The sequence below is a fragment of the Crotalus tigris genome, unplaced genomic scaffold (genome assembly GCF_016545835.1).
Source record: "Crotalus tigris isolate CLP2741 ecotype Arizona unplaced genomic scaffold, ASM1654583v1 scf7180000024422.289953, whole genome shotgun sequence".
NCBI classification, from domain to species: domain Eukaryota; kingdom Metazoa; phylum Chordata; class Lepidosauria; order Squamata; family Viperidae; genus Crotalus; species Crotalus tigris.
Window position 1 is genome coordinate 229019 of NW_024100589.1, and position 15865 is coordinate 244883.

General features: G+C 38.7%; 2 protein-coding genes across 5 annotated transcripts; both read left to right on the plus strand.

Moving 5' to 3' along the window:
• The first annotated feature begins 104 nt into the window (after nt 1-104).
• LOC120302117 (olfactory receptor 6X1-like) lies at nt 105-4588 on the plus strand. 3 transcript variants are annotated; one of them, XM_039330026.1, is made up of 2 exons: nt 105-156; nt 2726-4588. In XM_039330026.1, exon 2 carries the CDS (start codon nt 2868-2870, stop codon nt 3840-3842), a length of 975 nt encoding a protein of 324 aa, XP_039185960.1. In that variant the 5' UTR covers nt 105-156; nt 2726-2867; the 3' UTR covers nt 3843-4588. The 3 variants fall into 3 exon arrangements, with proteins under 3 accessions (XP_039185960.1, XP_039185961.1, XP_039185962.1); XM_039330027.1 differs by having other exon boundaries at nt 106-165; XM_039330028.1 differs by lacking the exon at nt 105-156 and adding an exon at nt 1718-1804.
• Nucleotides 4589-10386: 5798 nt separating this feature from the next.
• On the plus strand, nt 10387-14346 carry LOC120302115 (olfactory receptor 6X1-like). Of its 2 annotated transcripts, none has more exons than XM_039330022.1 (2): nt 10387-10434; nt 12587-14346. In XM_039330022.1, the coding sequence occupies exon 2, from the start codon at nt 12601-12603 to the stop codon at nt 13528-13530; it is 930 nt and encodes a 309-aa protein (XP_039185956.1). In that variant the 5' UTR covers nt 10387-10434; nt 12587-12600; the 3' UTR covers nt 13531-14346. The 2 variants fall into 2 exon arrangements, with proteins under 2 accessions (XP_039185956.1, XP_039185957.1); XM_039330023.1 differs by having other exon boundaries at nt 10418-10438.
• The last annotated feature ends 1519 nt before the right edge of the window (nt 14347-15865 follow it).

The window sequence follows — 15865 nt, forward strand, 5'->3', positions numbered from 1 at the left end:
TACATCAGTTACAACATCCCTGAGGAGCTATTAATAAATAACAAATTAATAAATGTTAATAAATAACATTTTCTGACTATCCTCTCTTATGGAACAGAGTTATATGTAGAATCTTCCTGTGTTAAAATTATCTTCTGTTTGATGATGGCCTGAAGGGTAAGAAAGGTGATTCTATAGTTTTCTTGTTGAATATGTTGCTGTTGACAATTCTGTTCAGTATGTATAAATTCTGTTGAAATATCAACCTAAGCAAGTTTCTATATTATGACTGCAGACCCTCTTCCTACTGAGATTAAGCATATCACCCAAATATGTAAAACTTTGATGTATGGAAAATTGACAAGGCTGAACCTAATTTAAAATCTCAGGTTCAAAACCGGTGAAGTAAATGCAACATGGAAATTGCTTGGGATCTAAGGTGTAGAATTGAAAGAGGTTGGGAAAAAAAAAACAGCAAGGGACATTGATTTGTTTTGCTAAATCCCACTGTGGACAGCTTTCTAGCTAGGGAGGAACAGGAGTTTCATAAGTGCCCTGATTCTTGCAGTTGTCAGTATGATGGTCCAAGAGATGGAGATACAGAGAGAGAGAGAAGGAGAATCCTACCTGCTCCATCTTTAAGACTCTAGAAAGAGTGCAGAGAAGAGCAACAAAGATGATCAGGGGACTGGAGGCTAAAACATATAAGGAACGGTTGCTGGAATTGGGTATGTCTAGTTTAATGAAGAGAAGGACTAGGGGGGACATGATAGCTGTGTTCCAATATCTCAGGGGCTGCCATAAAGAAGAGGGAATTAAGCTATTTTCCAAAGTGCCTGAAGGCAGGACAAGAAGCAAGGGATGGAAACTAATCAAGGAGAGAAGCAACCTAGAACTAAGGAGAAACTTCCTGACAGTGAGAACAATTAACCAGTGGAACAACCTGCCCCCAGAAGCGGTGAATGCTCCAACACTGGAAGTTTTTAAGAAGAGACTGGACAGCCATTTGTCTGAAATGGTGTAGGGTTTCCTTCCTGAGCAGGGGATTGGACTAGATGACCTCCAAGGTCCCTTCCAACTTTATTATTATTATTATTATTATTATTATTATTATTATTATTATTATTATTATTATTATTAATTTTAGGATTCTACGATTTGGAATTGGCTGGCTTATTTCATTGATATAACATTATAGATAAAGAGATCTATGACCATCCTTTTTAAAAGAATTCCTTGTAAATCTCTCTGGAGATTCTCAGTCATCCAGGTCATGGCTGCCTCAAAGGTGCTTTCTTTCTAAAGGAAACTGGACGTTCTTGTTTAGCTTGAAAACGTTTCATTTCTCATTCAAGAAGCTTTCTCAGAACTGAAGAAGTGAGAAAAAATAACTCCTCTTTGGAAACTTAAAAGTAGATTACTATCTGCAACCTTCTAAAGATTTGAACAGATCATAACATAGGAATAGTTTGGCTTTGGGGCTGTTTCAATCAAGGAGGTCTTTACCTGGAATCTCATGAGATCATGGAGGGTGACAGCAAGATCCCAGAGAAGGAAACAGCTGCTTTGAGTTGAGGGAAGGAAGTACAACATCCGAAGTCTCAAAGATGAAATGAACCATATTTTGATTATTTTTTAATGTTACCACTGCACAATTCTACCAATTCTTCTCCTCTGATGCTCAAATCATTTTCTCCAATCTCCTCCCAGCCTTCTTTCCTTCTCTGTTCTTTCCCCCCAAAAAGTAAGATGAGACTGGGATATGAACTTAAAGAAGCTATGTTTAAAAGCAAAGCTGATTGAAGCTAAGATTCATTGCCCCAAGGTAAATCAAGGTTCACAATGCCCAAATCCTGGTTCCAGGCAGTTCCAATCACCCTCCTGACAGTCAAATAATAATAACAACTGAAATCACTAACAAGAGAATCTGCTTGAATTTAGAGTTGGCTCATCGTTTAGGTATGCAGAAACTCTGGACTCTTTGGAATGCCTGTTTTCTTAATCGCTGACTTAAGATGTTTTTAATTTTCCCATCCTCAAAATAATACAAATATACACCATCATTTATGCATAAAAATGATGAACGTAGACACTGGACAATTGTATTTGTTTGATCTGATTGGCACACCCAAAGGACCAAGATAATTGCAAAGGTTTATAGTAGGTTCAAAGAATAAGACTGGTGTTGGTAAAAGTTTATCTGATTATTCAGACAAAATTAATATATCACTATTTCCATGGGTATTCTTTTTAGTCTTTCTTTTGCTTTCTTAACAATCATAATATGAGCATGGAAAGACTCTTCTCTTATGAGATTTTAGATATCAATTCTGTATCTCAAGATGTTATGTGATGCCTCCCAAATTAACTACCCTCCTTTATTTATCTATGGAGATTCTCAGTAATCCAAGTCATGGTTTTCTCAAGGATGCTTTTTCAAAAGGCCACTGGACTTTCTTTGTTTTTTCTTGAAAACATTTTGCTTCTCATCCAAGAAGCTTCATCAGTTCTGACTGAATGGTGGGGGAGATGGAAGGATTAATTCTGACAGGAAGAACTAATCCTTCCATCCCTTCTCTCCCCCAATGACCATCTAGTCAGAACTGAAGAAGCTTCTTGGATGAGAAGCAAAATATCTTCAAGGAAAAATAAAGACAGTCCAGTTGCCTTTTGAAAAAGCACTTTTGAGACCTCCTTTACTTAGTAAGTTATTTTTCTCCTTAAATGTGTTCTTCTTTTATTTCAGGAAGAAAGAATATGGCCAGTGTAACTTCTGAAATATCAGTCCAAACACTGAAATATAATGTTGTGCACCTGAATTTGACTTTTCACATACTTCCTTGTGTAATGTATTACAAATGATGAAATGAAATACCCTTTTCACTTAAATGTGTAGATGTTATAACAATAATTCTGAAATGATGGAGCCTAGGAATATGTCCAGAGTGAGTGAATTTATCCTGTTAGGAATTCCCTTTCTGTATGATCTTCACCGAGTCTTCTTCGTAGTGGGTCTATTCATGTACCTTGTAACCATCCTTGGGAATGGCTTCATCCTTATCATTGTAGCAATTGAGCCAAGACTTCAGACACCAATGTACATCTTCCTGAGCAACCTTGCTTTCCTGGAGATCTGCTATACCTCCACGGTGGTACCCAAATTGCTACAGACATTTATAGAAGCCAAAACCACCATTTGCTTCCATTGCTGTCTGGCTCAAGGATTTTTTCACTTTTGTTTTGGTACCACAGAGCTCTTCATCCTCACAGCTATGTCTTTTGACCGCTATCTGGCCATCTGCAAGCCGCTTCAATATCCCATCATTATGTCCAAACACATGTCCCTTCAAATGTCTTTGGCCACCTGGTATGCTGCCTTTGGGATTATCTTTTTTCATTATTTTATTGTTTGGAGAATGCCATTCTGTGGGTCTAATATTGTTGACCATTTCTTCTGTGATATTGGTCCTCTGTTGAGCCTTATGTGTGCTGATACTCATCTCATTGAGTCCCTCAGAATATTGACTATCTTTGTCGTTGTGATTATGACCTTACTTCTCATGATTCTGTCCTACATTTTTATCATTGCCACCGTCTTGCGCATTCCCTCTGCCGTAGGGCGGAAAAAGGCCTTCTCCACCTGCACCTCTCACCTGTTGGTGGTGTCCATCTTATATGGAGCTCTTGTCTTCATGTACGTGAGGCCCAACGTCCAGTCCTCATACCGCTTGACAAGAACTGTGGCGATCTTGAACACCACTCTTACCCCAATGCTGAATCCTTTCATATACACAATTCGGAATGCCGAAGTCAAAAAAGCTGTCCAGAACATAATCCATAAAAGGAAAGGGACCTTAAATTGAGACAATGCATGGAGAAATAGTTCTAGCACTTTCTTATGCAACAGGAATGAGATGAACTTTAGAGAATTGCGGCATTGGTGACATTTTGAGTGTGGCAATCAGAATTCAATTGGCAGTTTCAGACTTAAAAACACTAACTGTCATAAATATAAGTCAGTGGTTAAGCCTCTCAGTTTTGATCATGTGACTATGGGGATGCTACAATGGTCGTAGGTGTAAAAAACAGTCGTAAGTCAGTTCTTCCAGTGCCACTGTAACTTCAAGTGATCACTAAACAGAGGTTGATGCTCAAGATTTGTAAATCCTGAACAGGTTAACAGCATTTGTTGTGATTCTTTTGTGTACAATACAATCCATAGTAAGAAATTAACTTTTTTATAAAGGAAAGTGGGGGTGGGGGTTTCCCCTGTATTTCTTAGAATTTATATCCCAGCTTTCTTCTTGAGTGGCACTCAAAAGCTAAATAAATTAAGGGGGGGGGGAAGAATCATTCAATCTAAACATGTTTATAAGACAATAAAAATGTCCAGAAAATTAGCAAATCTCAGAACAAACTGTATTGTGACTTTGACAGATCTGTCTTTTATCTAGTCATTAGTCCATAAAAAGGAAGGGCCCTCAAAGTGGAAAACTGAAATGGTGCAACAGTTTTTTCCATGCAGTGCTTTGCAGAATAAAAGGATGATACTAGAACCAAAGTTCCCAAATGTTGTAACTGAAATGTAATTTTGGATTTAATTTATCCTTTTCTTACTTTTTAAATAATAAAAAAATGAGAATGAATATCAGTAAATGAATGATTGTAAGGACTCCTGTGAGTATTTTTTTTAAAAAAAGAAACAATGCATATAAGAGCAGTTTCACCAGACATTTCAAGATTGACTCTATCCACAATATGGAGATTCTTTTTGATGTCCTCACAATGAACATCTGCATACACAAAGCACAGTGTGCAGTTTCAGTTTCTCCCAGTTGCATACAATTAACTATTCCTTGATTCCAGTTAAAAGTCAGGATTTCCACCACATTACGGCAAATCCACCTGACCAGAGGGTTAGACTAGAAGATCTACAAGATCCCTTCCAACTCTGTTATTCTATTCTATTCTATCTTCCATTTCCAGCTGAAGCATGAACCAAAATAAAAGAGTCAGTCTTCTAGCATGCATTGTTTGCAGCTGTTAAATATTATTTTGAAAAATACAAAATGCCGAATCAGGAGTGATCTTTCTCCTTCTGAGCTTAAGTATATATGGACAACAATTGTGTGAGTCTGCTTTTTATATCTTATTTTGAAAGATAATAATTTGAGCTTGCAAGAACAATTCCCACATGAAATTTCAGATATTAATCCTGGGTATCAAAATATTATTTAAGACTCACTATCCTTTATTCAGGAAGATGTTTTGTTTTTTTTTTCTTAGATGTGGTTCTTTTTATTGCAGGAAAGAAGAAAATGGCCGATGCAACGTTGGTTGAAGAGTTCATTCTTGTGGGATTTCCACAATTATGTGAGCTGAACATGGTGTTTTGTACCATAGTTCTACTGATGTACCTTCTATCACTTCTAGGACATACCTTAATCATCTTTGTTGTTATCATGGAACCCATGCTCCATACACCAATGTATTTCTTCCTCCTCAATTTCTCCCTTGCTGAGATCTGTTCCACATCAGCCAAAGTCCCCAAAATGTTGACCAATATCATCTTGGGTAAAAATACCATCTGGGTTTTTTTCTTTTTTTTTCTTTTTTGCTGGTGGTACAAATTTTCACAGTCTTTGCCATGGGAGGGGTTGAATTCCTTATTGATTCATTTAGTGAGTGTTCAAAGTGCCAGGCTATTTGCGAGACCGCCTACTACCTCATAGTTCCCTTCGTCCGGTTAGATCCCACAGGCTGGGCCTCCTTCAGGTCCCGTCGGCCAAGCAGTGCCATTTGGCAGGGCCGCGGAGGAGGGCTTTCTCTGTGATGGCACCCACGTCTTGGAACCAGCTCCCCCCGGAGATTAGGACCGCTCCCACCCTGTTGGTTTTCCGTAAGCTGCTTGAGACCTGGCTTTTCTGGCAGGCCTGGGGTTTATAAAATCTGACCCCTAGATGACTGTTATTGTACTGTTTGTTTTGTCATGTTTTATGTTGTTTTTATTGTTAGCCACCCAGAGTCCTGCGGGAGTGAGCCAGTTTATAAATTTTAAAAATAAATAAATAAATAAATAAATAAATAAATAATGTCACTGAAAAAGTGACCTACAACCATTTTTCACACTTATGACTGTTGCAGCAGCCCCATGTTCCTAAATAAAAATAAAAATAAATAATAAAAATAAAAAAAATAAAAATAAAACTAATAAAAATAAATAAAAATAATGTTGTAAGGGACCTTGGAGGTCATCTAGTCCAATCTCCTGCTCAGGCAGGAAACCCTTTACCATGTGTGAAGAAAACCCTATACCATATGTCATGGTTCTGACAGACAGAGACAAATAAAGCAGAACTCTGAGGCTTGCAAGCTCCTCAAAGAACATGTTTAATGATACCAAGTATCAGCACATGAAAAGTGAAACCAAGTCTGAAACGACAGGTAACAATCCCCAATACAAAGTTAAGAAATCCCACCTCTAAAGCTATGCAAGCTACTACATTCTCCAATACATCTTCTTGGGCAGGCTTTTCACAAAACGCACAGCCTGCAGTCCCAGGAGCAGCCAATGACCTTGGTTCCCATGGGAGAAAATCTGTGTAGTCTAGAGAAGCACCTGGTAAACCCCCCTCCCTCCCTGCTATGTGTCAATCAAAAATGAGTAGGGAAAGTGGCTGCAGCCATGCTCATTTTCAAAGTTGACACCATGGGTGATGAAAACCCTATACCATGTGTGATGAAAATTCACACTTGGCAACTGACTCACATTTATGTCAATTGCAGTGTCCCAGGGTCATGTGATCCCATTTTGCAGCCTTCTGACAAGCAAAGTCAATTGGGGAAGCCAGATTCACTTAATAACCATATGACTAACTTAACAACTGCAATGATTCACTTAGCAACTGTGACAAGAAAGGTTGTAAAAAATGGGGCAAAATTCTCTTAACAAATGTTTCACTTAGCAACAGAAATATTGGGCTCAATTGTGGCCGTAGGTTAAGGTCTACCTGTATATATGGTCATCCATCTCAAAGAAAGTGACTCTGGATGGTGTAGAACTTTAGAGAGTTATAGTTAAACATTTCTTAGGTATGTGTGTGTGGTGTGTGTGTGTGTTTGTGTGTGTGTGTGTGATTTTTTAGGTATATATATATATATATATATATATATATATATATATATATATATATATATATATATATATACCTTAAAAATCACATAATCAAAGAGGGGACAAAACAGGACTCTAAAACTTTAACCACATCTATTTTGAATTCTTTCCTAAAATGTGGTCAGCCTGAACAAGTTTGTTCTACGGCGTTTCCTGCCTGAGTGGGGGGTTGGACTACATGACCTCCAAGGTCCCTTCCAACTTTATTATTATCATTATTATTATTATTATTATTGTTGTCAGCTAAGAGTATTTGAAGAAGAGCTAAAAAAAAGGAATTGGAATCACATGGCTAACTCTCATCTCCTTTTTAACTTTGTAAAATGTGTCAAACTGATAACAGGTGGTTATCATGAGTATAAACTTCTTTTATCTCTCTGCACAATCATGAGTATAAACTTCTTTTATCTCTCTGCACTGATGTCCCTGAGAGCAGCTTTCAAAGCAAAGAAATATTTAGAATAAAATAGAGCTGGAAGGGACCTTGGAGGTCTTCTAGTCCAGCCCCCCGCTTAACTTTATTTCAGCATTAATGTTTGCAATTGAAGAAGACAGCCTGATCCTCTACACATTTCCTTTGTTTTTTAACATCAACCTATCTGATATTAGGTAAATATATAAATTATTCACATCCATGACAGCCTGAAAAAAATATATAGGAATTGTGTCCTTTTCTCTGAATTTTGTTGCATCGAAACGTGAGTAGGTAAAGCATTGTGTACAGAGGCAAATGAAATTCACCGGAAAAGGGTCAAGGATGAAATTCATCTTTATAAAATCGTACAAATAAGAAAATGGATATGTTTTGGTTATGACCGCAAAGTATGGGTTTGGTGTGACAGTTTTGGTATTTCCATAAATTAAGGATAATGCTGTATTGAGGAATGCACTTCAGAGAGTGTTTTAGTTTAGTTAGACCAAAGCAGTATTATGGGAATAAAAGTTGTTCTTCTTATGTTATTTTCTTCAGATATTATCTTCTAAAGGCTTGGCTTCCTATCCTAATCAATATTCTTGTATCTAAATGTTTCCAAGAGACAGTGGCCCATTTGTTTTCCTTAAAAATTCAGGTCTTTATGGGGAAGGACTTACCGTATATGCCGGCATATTAGGCAACCCGGCGTATAAGACGACCCCCATCTTTGTCGCTGAGCTACATTCCTAGAACCAGTATTTCTGGCGTATAAGACGACTCGGCATATAAGACGACCCCTGTCTTTGGCGCCGAGTTTAGCGCTTGTGGAAGTCGTCTTATATGCCGGCATATATGGTACTTACCTTAAATAGCACAATTTATTTCCATTTGACTACTATGATATGATATTACAGATGAACAATTCCCCTGGTCACCATTAAACTCCTATTCATCTATTTTTTTAAAAAAAGTCCTTTTAACTCCAAACAAAGAAGATGCTTTCATGATCTCCCAAACCACCACTCTCTACTACGCTCTTTATGTATAAAAATATCACTGTGACTTCTTGAAAGTCTTACTAAAGACTTTTCCCTAAATGCTGTTGAAGTTGTTACCTGGCCTGATAACAAAACATTTGGAAACCAACCCATAAGCTAGAATGAACCTTCAACTTCAACCTCAGTCTTACTAAAGTGTCATGCCTCTGATCCGAGCCTGACTCTGAGGAAGACATGGAGTTCCCTGTTGAGGCCCAGGAAGGGGTGTCTGTTGCTTCTGAGGACTGTGGGGAGGAGCAGGCTGAGGCAGGCCAGGGCCCTTCAGGTTTGGAACAGGGAAGGCAGAGTTCAGGCGAAGAGCAAGGCCCCTCCCCACCAAATCCTAGAGCAGTGGTTCTCAACCTGGGGGTCGGGACCTCATTTGGGGTCGAACGACCATTTCACGGGGGTCGCCAAACAATGCAGTCCGCCATTTTTTCCCCTTTTCCTTAGCTGTGCTACTCCCTTTTATTCTATTGGCTTTTGAAAGCCAATAGAATAGACTCTCTTGAATAGAGTCTAATTCTATTGGCTTTCAAAAGCCAATAGGAATTGTCCAGGCTGTCTCTGCCCTGCTGAGCCCGCCAAAAGTCCCATTCTGCAAACGGTGCTGCACCAGTTGAGTAGTCCTCAACTTACGACCGATTGAGTAGTCCTTGACTTATGACCGGTTGGGGGGTCGCAGCATTAAAAAGGTTGAGAACCACTGTTCTAGAGCAAGGAGAGCAGAGAGGAGGAGGGAACAATGGAGGCAGGCTCACTTGCTCGGGAGGAGAGCATCCCGCCCCACTCCACAAGGCACACCTGGGGAGTAGGATTTAAGGAGACGCTGTGGGGTGGGGCATTTGCCGGGAACAAACGTGAAATCTTGAGATAGTGTGCTCTTGTAACCTGAACACTTTGTATTCTGGACCAGCTTGCTTCCTGCTGATCTCACCTTACAGTCTGTAGTTTGCAGTTCACAGGCAAGCTGGAGTTAAAAGGATTATACGTTTGCTTGTTATCTGTCTTGCTTTAAGAACAGTGTAAACTTCCCTGGCTGCTTTGTTTGAACTCGTGCCAGCATATATGGGGGCTGTTGGGTGAACATTGGCAGTGATTGCTCTGGCCAGCTGATTACTTTGCCTCCGTTCGGGGCTCTGGATCATCACACTAAAGTCCCAGTTGAGTGGTTTGATGGCCTAGAAAAAGCTAGTTCCAAAAAGAACCGCTTCTAATTAATCTGCTCATTGTTGTTGTTCAGTCACTAAATTGAGTCTGACTCTTTGTGACCCCAATGGACCACAGTATGCCAGGCCTCCCTGTCTTTGTCTGTCTCCTGTCCAAATTCATTTTTGTTGTACTTCCTTTTCCTTTCCCCTTCAATCTTTCCCAGTTATCAGGGTCTTTTCCAATGAGTTGGCCAAAGTGTTTGAGCTTTAGGTTCAGTATGTCCTTCCAAAGGACAGTCAGAATTGATTTCCTTTAGGATTGATTGATTTGAACTCCTTGCAGTCCAAGGGACTCTCAAAAGTCTTCTCAATGATCAACCCATATTTCTCAGCTTGACCATGGATTTTTTTTCCTGATGATTCCTTTCCATTATTTGAATATTGTCCTTTGAAAACCTCCATACTGTACATAAACTACTAATTGGCAGGAGGGAAACTACCACATCACATGTGCTATCCCTGAGGAACTCTAAAGAAATCACATGAGGAAAAAAAATCTTCCAACTCATCACTGTGACTGAATGCAGTTATATGTAGAAACATTCCTCTCTAAATGTATCTCCAGAACATGTTTGATGCTTGCTACAAGATAAGAAAGAATATTCTATATTTGATGTGGTTTGTAAGATCTTTTACAGTTATGGTAATTTTGGGGTTGGGTGAAATCATTTTGAGATTCAAATGGATCTTTATCAATAGCTGTAAGATTTATGAGAAAAGATCATTTTTTTTTATTTGCTCAAAGCTTTAAATGTAGAACTCTAAATACTCAGAAAGTATCAATATGATAGATAAATGATAGAGACAGAGTATTGTAGGATGTATATAATTCCCTAAAAATTATAGATACATAAAGGTTTTAGAGTTCCAGGTTACACTTGGCCTTGAACATCAAGAGATATAGAAGAATTTGCAAGTCCATTAGTGGCCATCAGCCTTGATTTTTCATTCTGAAGAAGAAGAAGAAGAAGAAGAAGAAGAAGAAGAAGAAGAAGAAGAAGAAGAAGAAGAAGAAGAAGAAGAAGAAGAAGAAGAAGAAGAAGAAGAAGAAGAAGAAGAAGAAGAGAAGAGGAGGAGGAGGAGGAGGAGGAGGAGGAGGAGGAGGAGGAGGAGGAGGAGGAGGAGGAGGAGGAGGAGGAAGAGGGATGTAGCTTCTTTCTAGCAATTTTAAGAGGCTGGCATTGGGCTGGTGTTTGAACTAGATTATGGCTACTAGACTAGAACCTTATTGATTGTCCTTCCCAAAGCCTCAGGGATGGGTGGGTGGGTGGGTGGATGGATGGATGGATGTATAGATGACTTCTATGGCTGACATCCAGCCAATGTTTTGGTGGAAGCTTAGTATACCCTGTAGTTTGCTTGCTTATTAAATATATGCTGTATCTTCAAAGCAGTTTGGTATTTCTAAATGAGACTGGATTTATCCAGGACAGTTTGGCATCATGACTCAAATTTTCAGGGTGAGAGAGGAGACAATAAATCATTTGCAATGTGCTCAACACTTTGCAGGCTTATGGGTTGTTGTTGTTTTTTTTCTGCTTTGCTTTTCCTATCCAATCTTGAACCCAGTTTGTTAGAAGATAACATTTGAGGGAATTTTAATTTGGCCATTTTAATTTTTAATTTATTTGGATTTGCCCATGCTATCTTTGGGCCAGTGGAACACTGCAAAGGCAGCTTAAAGGTTTGTATGGGAAGGGTTCCTACAAGATGTGGGACTCCAGTTGAAAGCACCATGACAGGTTCTGCACATCTGACCCCAGTGCAAGCACAAATAGGTGCAAATTTAAAATTCTGCATAGACAAGTTGAGATAAATTTGGATTGTTGGTGGCTGACTCTGCAAGGACATTAATAAAGGGGTGGTGCTGAAAGAGTAAATAGAAAGATTAAGATTAAGGTCAGGTAGGAAAATGGACAAGACATCTACTTCCATGAATTAATTAATTAATCTCACCCAGCTTTAAAGCCTTTTTACTAACTGAAAAGCAGGAGAGTACAGTTCTTACCTTGGAGTAACTGATCAGAGATGGCTAAAAACAGATACAAATTCCAGAGATACAAATTATGAAATACAATTCTTTTGTAGAGGAATAAAAAAGAAATTCTTTCAAATTACAACTGCTTCCTGTCTACAAATATTCCTCACCATTCCTACATCTTTTCAGTTTTTCCTGCATTAATGTAAATTAATTCTCTCTCTGTGTGTATATATTTGTGTGTGTGTGTGGAGGTGAGAGGTTGCATGAATAGACTACATTTTTTAAATCACTTTGTGAAGGCACTCAATAATATTACACACCACAGCGAAGTTATCAAAGTGTTTGTCCACAAAGTTTAATACTCTCAATTAAAAAAAAGAAAAAGTCAACATTATAGGCTGTCCTTCAAAAATATTAAATTAAAGAAGGAAGATTGTGTCAGTTTTATTTTTTCCCATATTAGATTTCAGAAAGAACTAAACAAACCCTGAACTGTGTGCAATATTTCAGTGAGGAAAAATGGTGATAACATTTTATGAGGAAAAATGAATTTCCTGCTTCAACTCCCATCCTGAATCAAATAGACACAGATTCTCTGAGAGTGGTGGTGACATTTCTGAAACCACTAATTAATCAACAGTTGTATGAGTAAAAAATATTAAACAGTTCAGCAACCCTGCATAGCAATTCACTTCAGTCATTGATGCAATTAACCTTTGCTCAGATCTCATTATATGCCTTGTTTCTTTCTTACACCACAAATGATAATAAATTATTGTATCTTTTTAGAAAAGAAAAAGGCAATGTCAAATGCTACATTTTTCAATGAATTTATTCTTCTGGGATTTTCTGAATTAGATGAAATTTATCTGGGATTTTCCACTCTCCTGCTTTTGATGTACCTTCTGTCACTTATGGGACATGCCTTAATCATCTTAGTGATTTCCATGGAACCTAAGCTCTGTACGCCAATGTATTTCTTCCTACTCAACTTCTCCATAGCTGAGATTTCTTCCACAACATCAGAGATACCAAAGATGTTGGTCAATAGCTTCTCTGGTACAAACACCATCTGCTTTGCCTGCTGCATGATCCAAGGATTTGTGGTCTTCACAATGGGAGCTGTGGAATTCATTACCCTCACGATCATGTCTTTTGACCGCTATGTGGCCATCTGCAAACCTTTGTATTATCAAACCATTATGACTAGTGGACTCTGTCTCAATCTGTCTTTGCTGGCATGGATTGGTGGGTTTGGACTCATATTTCCTCAGTCGGTCGTAGTGTGGACATACCCCTATTGCGGGCACAATAAGATTGATCATTTCTTTTGTGACATTGGTCCAGTTCTGAAGTTGGCTTGTGCTGATACAATAGTGATTGAGCTAATAGGATTCCTTTATGGTGCTATTATAATGTGGGGTTCCTTTGGGTTCTCTCTGATTTCATATATGTGCATTATAAACACCATACTTCAGATCCCTTCTGGCACCGGGCGGTCCAAAGCTTTTTTCACCTGTGCTTCCCATCTCATTGTTCTAACCATCTTCTATACAGCAGATATGCTTATGTACTTGAAACCTTCAACACACGGTAATACACGACTCAATAAGTCAATCTCTCTTGTGCGCACCAGCTTTGTACCCATGTTAAACCCTTTCATCTACACAATCCGGAACAGTGAATTCAAAACAGCTTTGTGGAAAACAGTAACCAAACATAGGAGTTTCTAACATGTTGCCTGACGCTAAATACCTAGGTGTTTCCATTACCTCTCTTTCTGAAAGAGAAATATGGAGTCCTTGGTGCTTTCTGAACCTGGTTGCTTTCTTGCAGACATTTCATTACCCAAATGGGTAACATCTTCAGCATTGCTAGCCCTGACGATGTTACCTAATTGGGTGATGGAATGTCTGCAAGAAAAAAACCAAGCTTTTCTGTCAAAAAAGAAAATATTTTGTAATCCTCATCGCTTCTGTCTGTGGGATCTCATTCAGTGGTTGCATATCCTTCTGGGAAACTACGACATTATGTATTAAACTATGAATTCTTTAAAATATTTCATGAATCTTGAGCAGTCTTTGTCCATTTGACAATGTTTACTTGCTCAAAGCAAATTTCTTTCTTCCTATTATTTTGAGCAGTCATCAAGTATGATATCAGCTGTTGGCTTTTGACTATGCTTGTTTAATGACCTTGTGATTCACTTAACAACCATAGTGATTCACTTAACAGCGGGGAAAAAGGTTATAAAATCAGGTTGTGGTTCAGTTAACAGTCATCATGCTTAGCAATGGAAATTGTTTGCAATTGTGGTCATAAGTTGAGGATTACCTGTATTCAGTTTACTGGAGGGTCTCAGAAACATAAGTAATGTATAAGAAGGTGAATGATCCTGTTCTCAGTCTGACTTCAAGAGAATAAATTTCTTCAAGAATGAGGAACTCTGAGTAATTTCCCCTTTTCTATCTACTTTTGGTTAGGAAATGTGAAGGAAGACTGAACAGCTCCCATCATTTTTCACAGATCACTGCCTCCCATGTAATTTAATTTAGTGAGGGTGAAGGTTTGTTCTCCAAGCTTATGGCTTGGTTTCTAAACATTTCATTACCAGGCTAGGTGACGTATTCACCACTATTGCAAATTTAATTTAGTATCTGAAAAATAACATGAACCTTGTGACTTTGAAGAGTTTGAAGAGATTTTTCTTCCTCCCTTCTTCTAGCTCAGTGGTTCTCAACCTTTTTAATGCCGCGGCCCCCAACCGGTTGTAGGTCGAGGACTACTCAACCGGTCGTAAGTCAAGGACTACTCAACTGGTGCAGCACCATTTGCAGAATGGGACTTTTGGCAGGCTCAGCAGGGCAGAGACAGCCTGGACAATTCCTATTGGCTTTTGAAAGCCAATAGAATTAGACTCTATTCAAGAGAGTCTAATTCTATTGGATTTCAAAAGCCAATAGAATAAAAGGGAGTAGCACAGCTAAGGAAAAGGGGGAAAAATGGCAGACTGCATTGTTTGCCGACCCCTGTGAAATGGTTGTTCGACCCCAAATGGGGTCCCGACCCACAGGTTGAGAACCACTGTAACTAGCTTAACTTGGATGAGAGCAACCAAATTTAAGACAACAGCATTTAAGTAGATTAATAGCAATAGCACTTAGACTTATATTCTGATTCACAGTGCTTTACAGCTCTCTCTAAGTGGGTTATAGAATCAACATATTGTCCCCATCAATCTGGGTCCTCATTTTACCAATCGCAGAAGGATGGAAGGCTGAGTCCACCTTGACCCAGTGAGAATCAAACTTCTGGCAGCCAGCAGTGAGTTAGCCTGCAATACTGCATTCTAACCACTGCACCACCAAGGCATTGACTTTGCAAAGGATTGGGACACATTGTAAGTAGCAAAATAAAGTCCAAACATTCCTGATTGGCTTTTCCATGTGGAATAGAGAGGTGATACACTCTTGTTCTTTTGCCTAGGAACTACTTCAGATGACCTCACTGGTGGTGAGGTCTATATTTCTTCAAGTTCTATTTTATGCCCTTCCATAGACTTAGCTCACCCCCAACCACATTCCCCAGATCACCTCTGAAGAGGTCCCTAACTGATTAGTTGACTTCTATTCCCATATGATAATTTTCAGCTCAATTTGGGATCTTGTAATAATTTATTATTGCCATTAATATATATGTATGTATGTATGTATGTATATATATCTATACAATCCAAGAGGCTGGCTAAAAGGCATGCTGGATCTACACGCCAAACAGCTGACAAGCGCGACTTTTAAAATGGTCTTGAGACTGACTGCTCTATGCTTTTAAGAGCTTCTTGGGCACAATGTGTGCACATGCCTCACTTCAACTGTTTTTTAACTGTTATGTAAATTTATGCACATGCTCCCCCTTCTCATTTAGCCCTTTGCTCTGATGATGTTAACAGGTTGTTAACGAAAGCTCAGCAGTTAATAAAAAAAAAAACTTTTATCTTACATCCCAGAGCTCTTTATTTTTATCTGATTGACTTTAAATGTCCATACCTGGGATTCCCATATTCAAAAT

Coding starts and splice junctions, on each gene's coding strand:
- LOC120302115 (XM_039330022.1), top strand. CDS start 12,601: ATGTCAAATGCTACATTTTTCAATGAATTTATTCTTCTGGGATTTTCT.
- LOC120302117 (XM_039330026.1), top strand. CDS start 2,868: ATGTGTAGATGTTATAACAATAATTCTGAAATGATGGAGCCTAGGAAT.